Here is a 13,049-nt window from a genome sequence, read left to right on the forward strand (position 1 = left end):
TATTAGTTCTTAAATCAATGAAGTTATCTTTTCGATTCAGTTTCTTGGTATTATTCATTTAGTAACACAATATATTAAATTACTTCACTCGATATTAAAAAAAACTTTTACTTAATATATAGGCATAGGTTCTAATATTGAAAAAATAATAATTAGTCAATACGTTCTAAAAAAAATCAATGCAGTACAATTTTTTTTTACTGCGAGCCTTAATAAAATTTTTAAGGGCATAAAAAAATTCTGTTTACAATTGGAATTTCAAAAGTCGATTGTAAAAATGGAATGTCCCATAGAACCAAGAATCAAAATTAAATAGTTACAACGACAGTTATTTCAAACAAGTTAGCGTTTCCGTCCGACTCGAAGTTGTTCGTAAAGGTATTTTTTATTTATCGATTCCAAAGTTTATTCTACCTATATTTTAGGTTATACTTTAGGCGTATTTCGATCGAGTTTATTTCCACACCCTTATTTGCTTAAAATTATTAAATAATTTGCTTAAAATAAATTATTCAAGCTGTATGATTTAATGCATTTATAGTATAATAGTAAATGGGGCTTCCATCGCTTATCCTAACTTTGATACCGCTATCTTTGAATAAATGGAATAAACTTAAATAAAAAATTATAGTTGAATTTTTTCTCGTTTTAGCTTTCAAGGAAGGAATAATCTGTTTCATCCAAACAGATTTTAAATCTGGATATAACGAAATTATTGAGTAGGTTCCTTAGAGCAATATCATTCTTATCTTTATGACGAAATATATGAAAAATTGGTTTTCACAGTTTCTGTAAAAAGTATATTAATCTTCTCGCTACGTAATTTTTTCTATCAAAATAAGTTCAAAAATTGCGTTTTTTAAAATAGTATTTGCGAAAATTCAGTATTTTTTGCAATCTGGTGTATAATCATATTCTATCAGAAAGCGAGCTTCTATAAAACTCGACATTCATTGAATAAATTATTTTTTATTCAATAAAATAATTTATTCAATAAAATATTTTATTCAAATTTCTTTACTAAATTACGAATAAATTTTTAGACAATTGAAAAAGAAACATCGTATTTTACGCTAAAAAAAAAATAAAAAAAAGATTAGCAATCGGTTATTAGCAAAAAAAATATGACTAAAAATTTTCGCTATGCACGCGTAAGTCAGGTTTCTCATTAGTTAACCACATTTTAATATTAATAGCCCCATTTAAGTATTTCTTCATTGTCGCTGAATTATTTTTCTTAGAAATAATTAATTTTAACTTTTCTTTCTTTCTTCTACTAAATAAAAACAAATGAAACTAGAAAAATATGTAGATAAATATGGTATAAAAAATTCGTACCTCATAATTCAACAATTTTCATTCTCAATTAAATTAAATAATAAAAAATAATGAATAATTATTAAATATTATTTTATTAATAATTACTAATAATAATTATTTGAGAAATAATTATAAAATTTTTTTTTTCCTTTTGCATACGTCAACAACAACATTAAGCATGCGTCAAATATTATTTTTTGAATGAAATTATCTTTGGATAAATGAGTTTTATGAGTGGGTGAATTTTATTTTGAATTGCTTAATTAGTTTCAAAAATATGACAACAAAAAATAAACGCAAACAGTGAAATTAAGATTAAGGGGTCCAAACTTTGAATTGCTCTTCTGACCAAACTATGAGGACCCTATTTCCGAGATAGCGGCTACTCCCTATATTTTGAAGATTAGAAATCCAAATATGTAAAGAAATATCTATGTTTATTCAGATAAAGTCTGTTTTTGTGTCCGATTTCATTACTTATTTAATAGTTAGCGCTAAATAAATAACATATTTGATGTCACTCTCAAGAACCATTAAGACTAACACTTAGTACGTAAAAATCCGATCATTAGAACGAAAGTTATTCAGGGTGATAGCTTTTTTTTGCCGACTGTACATTACCTGCAAACCGGTCATTGGACAATTTTACATGCTGCTTCCCAGTCATTTTGTTCTTCCTTTCTAATATCAAAATGTGTTTATTACAGATTTAATTATCATGGATAATATAAATGTATTCTCAAAGAAAAATCTTAATTAATAGTAAAGTACTGCTTAGCCATCGTGTAAAAATAAAGAATAAACCATCGATAAAAAAAAAGAGAAAACTTTTTTTTCTTCACCGCAACGCTTTCCCAGTATTGGTTAGGAGGAGAGGAGGGCACTTACCCATTTATAGAATCTCTACTATTGTTCCTTTATACATAGGAACCACAAATAACCTTGGAGGTCTAGTTTGCATTAGGTTAATGAAAGCTAGACTTGTATAGTTTGTCTGCGGTAAAAACTCCCCCGTCACAAAGCCTGAGGCCGTCTACTGCTATGGAAACAAGAATAGCGCATTTCACTCTAAGGAATACACAATAGACCGAAGATTCCCTTTCTCTCTAACCGAAACCTGCCCTAAACAGCGACCTCACATCCCTACTTGAAATAGTCATTTTTCGTTACCGTAATCACCGCCACGAGTCCAGGCGAATGGCTAGGGGCTTTAGACAAACCATATATTCTTTAGCTAAGGTATGCAGTTTGTCCATTAGGACTATTGTATCATCAAGTTAAAGTTATGTTAACTAAAAGTAATTCAACCTAAAATTGCTTTCATATAAATCAAATTGAATAATAGTCTTCTAAGTGGATACCATTTTGTTTTAACGGAACACAGTTGAAGCAATAGTAACCACCGTCAATGAAAAAAGCCCCGCTAAATGACGAAGTTAAAATGGAACATACTTAATTGATTGTCTTTAAAGTCTCTTAAATTGTAAATTTGCGAAATTTTATGTTATTTATCCCTTTTTCAAATCGGCATTTGAACGGTTAAATACGCATTTTGATCGGTATCCATTTTATGAATTATGAACAATATCCATTTTCTTAAGTGCGCTTTGAAGATAAGTCCAGATCCGATGCGTTTTTATTTTCTCATTAATTTCACAACGCACTGTGAAACTAAATCACAAATTTATTGAGAACGTTACTCACTATCACTAAATTACTGAGTGCGTACGTTACTATCAATATTTTGCAGTAAATGGGAAAAAGAAGGTTATACAGTAAATAAGAAATACAATAAAATACACTCTATAACAAAAAAATCGACGCACCAGGAACCAATCATCCGATTGCTATGAAATTTCGTTTGCATGAATGTTTTGAACAGATCAGGCTGGAATGATGCCGACTGGGGACGTATAGTCTTTAGCGACGAATCCCGCTTCCAACTGTGTCCTGACGTACATCGAAGACGTGTTTGGAGACGCACAGGGCAGAGGGGGGATCCTGCCTTCACTATTGCGCGCCACACCGGCCCTCAGCAAGGCATTATGGTCTGGGGTGCCATTTCCTTTGACAGCCGTACCCCTTTGGTCGTCATTAGAGGTACACTTACTGCACAGCGGTACGTCGGAGACATCCTAAGACCTGTTTTACTACCGTTCCTTTTGCAGCGCCATGGGCTGATTTTTCAGCAGGACAATGCCAGACCACATACGGCACGTGTTGCTATGAACTGTCTGCAAGCTTGTCAAACTCTTCCTTGGCCTGCCAGATCATCAGATCTCTCTCCCATCGAGTATGTCTGGGATATGATGGGAAGGCGATTGCATCTGACACTGAATGTTGATGACCTCGTTCGACAATTGGATTGAATTTGGCAGGAAATTCCGAAAGAGACCATCCGGGAGCTGTATTGGTCTATGTCACGCCGTGTGGCAGCTTGTATCCAGGCTAGAGGCGGGTCAACACCTTATTGAACTTGTTATTGTAACTCTGTAATAAATTATTCAATTGTTCTGAAATTTTAATCATTTACTATTCTGTACATTGTCTTCCTATCCACCAATTTTCGTTTCAATCGGACAGCTCCTTCTCGGTGCGTTGATTTTTTTGTTATAGAGTGTAATTAGTTTTAATTTCGATCGCCGTATGAAAAATAGGCATTCATGTAGAAAACGAATTGTAGCCTCGAAAATTCATTTAATTATAGCACATATACGCATTTCCTTTTTGTCAAGCATATGTTCAAAACGTTCATGTGTTCATCTCCACTATAGGAGAACTGGAGATTGTGAGTTCGATCCTAGCTGCCAACTAAACAACTGACTCCTAGACGCATTACACTGCACGCTAAATCTACTGTGGCTGAAAGTCTTTTCGTTGTTTGTGAAGAAACAGCTCCTGTTCGTGTGCTACAACGTCGTCTGGCAGTGGTCAAAATTATGTGACATACTCTCCATGTCTGTTGTCATGAAAAACGGGGCTACATGCTTGAATATGGGTGTTTAAAACTTGTAGTGAATTCAACTGTAATATTTCTCAATCTATTGCAGCAACATGACTCAATGCTTGCTTTCAATGCAGTTTTATGTGAAAAGCATTTCCATCTAGCCTTCCAGTTTAATTCTGAATTAATCTCTTTTTCAGCTCTTTGGTTGGTAATGACATGTATGATTTTATACCAGTAATAATCACTCAAAATTGCATTGAATTATTTTTGTTAAAGAGAAGCGGTTGGTGAAAATGTAAAAAATTGTTTTGTGTAAGGAAAAGTGAGAGACTGAGATTATATTTTTTTATTAGTGAAAAAAATTAAATTATAAATTGTTTTAAAACTGTTTCAATGCAACCGTCAAATATATAATGCACAGTAAAACATCCAGGTACGATGACTTCTATGTAGCGACCTCCGTTATTTACGACCGCTTTTGGGAGGCAGGGAATTTTTTCCATGGACTGAAAAAAACCTTTAGAAGAAACCTCTCCCAGTGACCGGGCAAACCTCTGTACCAACAATGGAGGAAAAGGTCAAATAAGGAAACACGACAAACATATCAAGACAAAAAATATTAACAAAACAAATAAGTAGACATTTAAAATATTTATGTGAGTCTCTTATTTAGTGAGCTCTCTTCATACAACCTCTGGAAGAGGTTGTATGAAAAGATTGAGAGGTTGTATGATTCGGACTTCATCTTGCAATCCACGAAAGATGATACTATCAATGATTTATTTTTAAAGTTGAGAGCTAAATTTAAAAAAAAATATTTTACGAAAAGCATCTCAAACAAACTAACCACATCTTTTAAAGCTAACTAATTTCTATGATGTAAAATTAATTGCAAATTTAAACAAAAAACAGTTCTATTATTCATAATTGGTAAATTAGTTTTTACGCATAATTATAGTAAGGATAATTTTTAGTGACGCTAAAATTTATTCATCGAACCGGTTTTAATAACACATACACAAGAGGCATTTTCGCACTAAGAAAATGACGCTAGTAAATATTAAAATCGTTAGGGAAAAAGACTAAGATTAAAATAGTTAGCGAAAGCGACTGAAATGAAAATCTTAAGTGAAAGCGACTAAAATTAATATCGTTAGCGAAAACGACTAAAATTAAAATCTTAAGCGAAAACGACTAAAATTAAAATCGTTAGCGGAAACGACTTAAATTAAAATCGTTAGTGAAAATGACTGAATTTAAAATCATTTGCGAAAACGACTAAAATTAAAATCGGTAGCGAAAAATCGTATGTTCGATAACATTTTGAATTGAATGGAGGTAATCCCTAAGAACGACCAACCTCCATTACTGTGGAACAGAGAAGTGTCGCTCCTGAGTGGTTTCACTGTATCTGATTATAACTTTCCAGTTCAAATATTGAAATTTTCAAAGAAGACTTCCATGAGCATGTTTGAATATGGTTTTGCAATAACCATGTCTTTCCTTATTTACATTCAAAATATATAAATAAATTGTTTAACTTCTTTCAGAATGTAGTGGAAGCAATCAACAAAAGCGCATTTGTAACATCCCCCTATCCAATTATATTATCTCTTGAAAACCATTGTTCTCTCAACCAGCAAGCAAAAATGGCATACATATTTAAGGTAAAAATTTTAAAATTTCAGAAATTTCATTGAGCTAAAAAAATCAATTGATATTAAATTTTCATTAATTCTATTTTGTTATTGACATTTTCAGGGAAAAAGTTGCTTTAAATTATCCTCTTGTTTTCTTTAAAGTGATAAAAAAATCATGTACATGATAAAAAAATTAATGAAATTTTCTAGATTAAGGTACTGTAGATACTTCAGAAAGAAAAATGTTACCAAATAGGTCACATAAAATGTAATCAAAGTCATTAACTGAAATACATCATCATCATAGCTGACCAGACAGCCCAATGTGGACCAATGCCTTCCTCTGAAGATTTTTCCATTAAGACTTCCGATTTATCGTTAATCACTAATTCCTTTCATTAATTGCAAGAAAATCAGACTTCACCGAATCAGCTCATCTCAACCGCAACCTTCCCCTCTTTCTAAAATGCAATATCTTTTTTTTATTATATTGTCATCACTTATTCGAATCACTTGGGCCATCAGATTCATTCTATTTATTTTTATGTATTTAATAATATCAGGTTGTATATAAATCTTGCTCAGTTTAAAGTTAAATTTCCTTCTCCATTTATTGTTTACACCACCAAATATCCGCAAAACCTTTCCCTCAAATATTGCGATATAACTTTCTTCCAGTCTTATTATTCATGCGTTAGAAGCATATGTCAAGACCAGCTTCACAAGAGTTATGTGAAATAAGTACTTTGTTTTTCTAGATTTGATAAATCTTCTTTCACACCCTAAACAGTCTATTTGCCCTAAAAATTTTATTTTCTTTCAAGAGACATTCTGTTGTCAATTAACTGAAATACACTTCCCATTAACTGCAATAAATACTTTTAATATTATATTCTGGGCAATGAAGAAAAATATTTCTAAAAATAATAGTTTTAAATAATTCTCTTAATTAAATATATTTTTTATCATTTAGTATTTAAAAAAGGTAAAAGGAATCGGCTCACTGCAATATGCTGCTTTCAAATTAGTGAAGTAATTTAAAGTTTCTGTTAAAGTATTCTGCATACTATCATAGCCGTCATCATAGATAGGAAAAAATCCAGTAGATTGTACAAAATAAAATGAAGTTCATGAAAATTGTTAAATAATGTATTAAATATTTTACACATAGGGAATTTTAGGGATTTTTAGAATCATCAAAAGTAGAAAAACTGCAATATTTTCCAGTTATGATTATTATTAAATAAATTTCAAATGTTACGCATTATGTTTACACATAATTTTGAATAGCGATAGGCGTTTAATTCATTCAAGATAATTAAAAAATTTTTTAATTAATCTAAAAAGGGAATTCTGGATAAAAATGAACTAAAAATTTTAGAACAAAAAAAGGTTTAAACTGATTTCTATAAATGAGGCTCGCTTTATTATGTATTAGTAATACTTATTTAAGTACTTAAGCAAGCAATATTCCGAACAAAAATTCTATTTCAAAGGGCGATTTTTTCAGAAAACTTATTCAATTATAGGGAATTTTGTAAAATGTACAAAAAGCAGGAGAATTTTAAATAAACCAGTAGACCAAGAGAAACTGGCAAAATCCAGTAGTCTACTGGAAAATCTATTAGAGTTGATAGCTATGATAATATTTTTTTTGTATTAACTTTTATTTTGTTTTTTAGAGTGTTTTCAAAGATCGACTTGTTACAAGATTTCTCTTTGATACAGATTATTCAGATGATCCTCCACTCCCTTCTCCTAATCAACTGCGTTATAAAATTCTTATAAAAAATAAAAAGATGCACGCAACAATTACACTTTCTTCTAGATTTCGAGTAAGTCATTAACATATTTCTTTAGCTTTGTCAAAACTGTTTCTTTTATTAATAAGCTACTTCTAAAACCTACAGATAATTATGAATATATATCTTACTGTAAATAACCGAAATTGGTGGTTCCTTCCATCGGGGAATGTTGACAATCGCATAGTCGCTTTGGTAAACATATAATTCGTTCACCAGGAGTTGGCTCCGTCTTCATCACGTGGTATGCTATATCGCTATTTTTGGGAGAAGGATGCCAGGGCTAAAGAGAATAGAAGGGCTGGTTCACTCCTTTGAAGTATCTCTCGCCACTCCGATCCTCCGACGTCACTCTAGTGACGTCACTTTGCCTCAAAGCTCGCACTTTTACTTCAAGAACGGAGCATTTGGCCTTACTAGCTCTAACTAATATTGGATCATTTCTTTTTGCGAGATATTCTAAGACATTTGTTATTTTCTATAATGACTTTCCTCAGTTTTTGCAGTGAATTTAAAAGAATATAAAACTATTATCGAAATGCCAGTTTGCGCGATTGCAACTTGCAAAAATGCCAGTTTGCGCGATTGCAACTTGCAAAAATTCTGATATAAAAACAAAAGGAAAAAGTATAATTTTTCGCGTGTTCCCTAAAGTAAATGAACAACTATGTAAAGAATGGATTCCGAAATGACACAGTTAATATAAAACAGCAATACGTTTATTCTGTCGTAAGGAACTTTTATAAAAATTCCTTATCTAAATAGAAACCGCCTCGTTACTTCATAAAGAAAGGCAGGTGAAAAGAATTAAAAAATAGATAAAGTCAAAGAAAATTAAAATGTAAGTAAAAAGTATAAATAAAATACATAGTATATAGTTGAAATTCTCCTAATTTTATAACATATTTTTTAATGTAGTTATTCTAAATATTTATGATTTTTTTTAAAAATTATATTCTCTTCAATTTAAATATCTATAAATTATATCATCGTAAATTTAAATGTCTATAAGCAATTGTAAAATTTCTAATGTCATTATGAACCTAAATTATTATTTTGTTTCAGTAATTAGCGTTTAAGGTTGATGTTTCCTAATGATTAAGTTTGAACAAATTGCTATTAACGACATATTTTAAAATCAGGGATTCTAAATTTAACTTAACTTATCTTTATAAAAGAATATGTAGATAAAAAAAAGTGTCGATATATGCCTTCATTTTTCTTTATAGTTAAAGTTAAAACTGAACTTTTTAAAATAAAGTAATTATCGTGTCATTTTCACCAATTAGCAAAACATTTTTATAAGTTTAAAATGGTATTTTTTTAATATAATAACCAAGAAAGTTTTTTTTTTGAACTATGTTTATGAACGGAAATAATGTGTTAATTACGTAAAGTTTGAAGGCTAATAACCAGAAAAAGTCTAACTTATTTTTACAAAGAGAAAGATGCAAAGTTATCATATCTTTGCTTGCGATCTCCGAGATTTGTGGACACAGTGACGTCATGAGGAGGGAAATCGTAGCTTCAGCTCTAAGAGCGGAGTGAACTAGCCCTTGTATTCTCTTTAGCCCTGGAAGGATGCGACCAATCCTGAACAAGGTTGCTATATGGCGATCGCATAGCAAAAATATTTATTTCTTTATGTGAATTTTTTTAACATTAAATATGTCATAAATTCGATATTTCTCTATTTTGAGAGAATAGTTTGTCCCTTTTGAGACATTTCGCTGGGAAAACAGCAGTTTTTAAATTAAAAATATATGTAATTACCTAGAGTGACGAATGGTATAATAGCAGATGATAAAGCGTAGTAAGGGACTTGAATGTTTGCTCTTGACACTGATTAAGGGTTGTCTCAATTTCAAGGGCGGATACGTTTCACTTCTTACTCCCGCGTTGAAATGAACACTCCATCCGAACGAACTATACAAGTTCTAGTTAAGTGACACTGCCCGGTATGTCCTACTTCAGGTCAAGGGCCACTGCCTTGTATGCATTTAACCGTACTTTGAAGATCTATTCTCAGCAGATTTCGAATAAATGAATGTCAAATCGGATATAACACATATTTTGGACGTTGATATTCACTTGATTTCGGTCATTCACGCTGACATCAAAAAACTTGAATCTACGCATATCATCCTCCACAGTCATTAAAATGTTCATTTTTAAAATTGATTCTTTTATTTATTCAGTAACCTCTAAAGCCTAAAAATGGACATCCGATGAAGAGGATGATTATGAACATATATTTATCATCCTCTTCAAATATTTCTTTAACCATGTCTATTGTTTATTCATTATTATAACTTTTATTTTTTCAGCAACCTCTAAAGCCTAAAGGTGGACGTACAGACAGTATCATATCAACAGCTAGTACCGATGAAGAGGAAGATGACGATGAAGAGGATGATGATGATTATGAATATATACTTGATGGTATATAATTTCTTAATGCATATTATTTGTTATTGTACAAAATGGCAAAATTGGTAGTTTTCTATGAATTCTTCATAAATTTAAATGACTTCTAGGATGGAAAAATGTTTTAGCACGTTTTCAAATAAATACCAACAGATTTTGCAGGCTTTTTTCCAAATCTCATTCACCAAGAGAAATGAAATACTGGAGAACTCGAAGGAAATGTAGAATTTTAAATAATAATGAATTAAATGGACTTAAGAAAAGACAAATATTTTAAATATAAACAAAACATTTTTTAAAAAAATTGCTAATTATTTTAATTTAATATATCTATATATATATATATGAATATGTAAATATATATACCAAGATTATTTTACTTAGATGACAATCAGGCTAGTAAATAGGAATTGGCTGGACTTTAAAGTGGACAAATATTTTAAACGTTTAAAGTATTTTTTTAAGAAGGTAGATATTTTGTCAGTAGACAATGCTGAGATTTTTTAACCTGGAAGAAAATTATTAAAATTAGTTGATGCACATTTCGATTGAGCCCCGATAATGCAGTATCAAAGTCATAAAATTTTAAAGTATATACTCACGCTTTCAATTTTCAAAACTCTGGGGGTTTCTTTGTTGTATTGGTTCATAAAATTATAACCTTACTCAAGTTTTCCTTCATTTTATATAAATAAAATACTTTTATTAATACCTTCTCTGATACAACTTTAAATTACATTCTTATGAACTAGATCTAACAATTTTTGTATTTCAATTAGTTATACTTTGTAGCAAGAAAAATAAAAGGGTAAAAAAAGTGAGACATTCCTGACAGGAAATCACGGCCTCACAGTAGATAATTTCATTTATTTTAATTTTAGAAAATGTAGAAAATTTAAATTTTGATTTAAACCGTATTACCTTTGTTCTGACCAAACACAAAATTATAAATACACGTACAAAGAAGGATTTATAAGTAGGAGCAAGTTTTTTTCAATAGATTTTTAAGTGAGGACTTTTATGAATTACTTGACGAATTAAAAATACTTACTATTAATTATACTTACTGTAAAATTACAAATAGACGTACAAAGAAAGAATTAAAATTTATAAGCAGACTCCAAGTTTTTTTCAAAGCATTTTTAAATTAGGATTTTTATGAATTACTTGACGAATTAATATTACTTGCTAAACAAATTTCGAAAGTTATATTTTACTTGAACTAATGATTGGAAAAGCAATTTTTGATTTTGTGGATTTTTTTTATTTATTTTATTTTTTATTTCGTTTAAATGACTCACAGCACAGCATTGTAATTAAAAATATTGTATTTTTCTTAGATCTGAATAATATTATGAATAAATATTACTTTTCCATATATAATATGATTTAATAAATAGATTAACTGGAATTTATATTTCAGATCAGGATAAACAAGGAAAGGTTGAAGATGAAAGAAGTCAGATTTGTCCCGAATTATCTGATTTAGTCGTATACTGCCAAGCAATCAAATTTCGAGGTATCATTTTCTGCCTAATTTATATAACAAGAAATTTACCTGAAGTATCTATAACAAATCATGCAAAAAAAATTTTTACTGCTTGGTTTTTTTTTGTAAAATAATATTTAAAAAGCAATTTATATATATAAATTTAAAAATAGAATTGTATTGTTTTAATTTTCCTGAATTGAATTGTTTTATTAATCCTGACACTATTGTATTAATATATTTTGTTTAGGCTATATATTTATTGTGCTATATATATATATATATATATATATATATATATATATGTATATGTAATTGGCGGTAATATTGGGTGGCTCATCTGCGTGATGGCAAAATATTTCCATGCTGTGAATATCTGCTATGAGACTGTGGAGGAAATGAAAAGTCAAAGAAAGCCAACATTCTTCAAATGAGTGTTAATCTCAATTCTTTTTCTAACAATATTATTGGAAAAATAATTTGAAAAAAAGTTTATTGGTGGAATTTTGGACCCTCCGTTATAGTCTTCGTTACTGACCATCACTATCTATTAAAACATCTGATAAACATTGTCCCAATTTGCCAATTGAGTAACTGAAACGGATGTCCTTCACTTGAGTTGTTGTCTTGCACTCAATGAGGTAAAATCTTTGTGACAAATATTAGGAGGCTGGAAACTAATTAGATTATGGACCATACTGTAAACTGACTTTTTGTTTACTAGTTCATTGTTATTTTTTATTGTTTTTTCTGCCTTTCTGTTGTTTTGTTTCTGATGCTTGTCTTTGTAATTTGACATGAGAAATAAATGATAATAGAAATGTTAATGGAATTGTTGTAAATTAAAGGATTTGTGCAAGAAACCAGTCCAACAAATTCTATGAAAGTTAAGAAAATGAACAGTCGCAAAAGTCTTTTATCACTACCTGGAACACCCCCTTTGGCTTCTGGTAAGAATTGTATTTTGCGTATGTGTTTTATTCAATAATATGACTTTTTTCAATTATTTGTTCCAATATTTATTTTAGAATTAAAGACGGATTCTTTGAAGAAACATACTGCTCCATGTCATAAGGTTTGCTCCATGAATGAAAACAAAGCCAAAGCTCTTTGCAAAAGACATCCCTTAATGCTCATTACATATCCTTTTTAATATCAAATTATTAATCTTAGAAATAATACAAAATGCGTTGAATATGTGAGTACAAATCATTCCGTAAAATCATAGCGCTTAAAACTTGTAGATTAAAATTTTGTGAAAATGTGAAATCTTTAGCAACTTAAGTACAAGTGTAAAACTAGGATAGGTTTCAAGTGGTTTTATCAATTTAAACTTGAGAACACTCTATGCCCATTAAGTTTAAGATACTCCATTATAATTAAGTTTTACATGAATTTGTAAAATACTTCGATAAAAATATTAA

The 13,049-nt window shown here is 30.1% G+C and overlaps 1 protein-coding gene across 1 annotated transcript in view; it reads left to right on the forward strand.

Annotated features, from left to right (window-relative positions):
- LOC107439832 (1-phosphatidylinositol 4,5-bisphosphate phosphodiesterase epsilon-1) overlaps nt 1–13,049 on the forward strand; it is a 232,922-nt gene that overhangs the window by 186,615 nt on the left and 33,258 nt on the right. Inside the window, exons 30-35 of the mRNA XM_087155060.1 lie at nt 5,818–5,934; nt 7,590–7,742; nt 10,037–10,151; nt 11,560–11,655; nt 12,474–12,575; nt 12,654–12,762. Of these exons, the coding sequence (XP_087011186.1) occupies nt 5,818–5,934; nt 7,590–7,742; nt 10,037–10,151; nt 11,560–11,655; nt 12,474–12,575; nt 12,654–12,762 (692 nt within the window). The remainder of the gene's footprint in view (nt 1–5,817; nt 5,935–7,589; nt 7,743–10,036; nt 10,152–11,559; nt 11,656–12,473; nt 12,576–12,653; nt 12,763–13,049) is intronic.

The sequence above is a fragment of the Parasteatoda tepidariorum genome, chromosome 11 (genome assembly GCF_982258835.1).
Source record: "Parasteatoda tepidariorum strain Cologne lab strain chromosome 11, Ptep-v5.0, whole genome shotgun sequence".
In the NCBI taxonomy this organism is placed as follows: domain Eukaryota; kingdom Metazoa; phylum Arthropoda; class Arachnida; order Araneae; family Theridiidae; genus Parasteatoda; species Parasteatoda tepidariorum.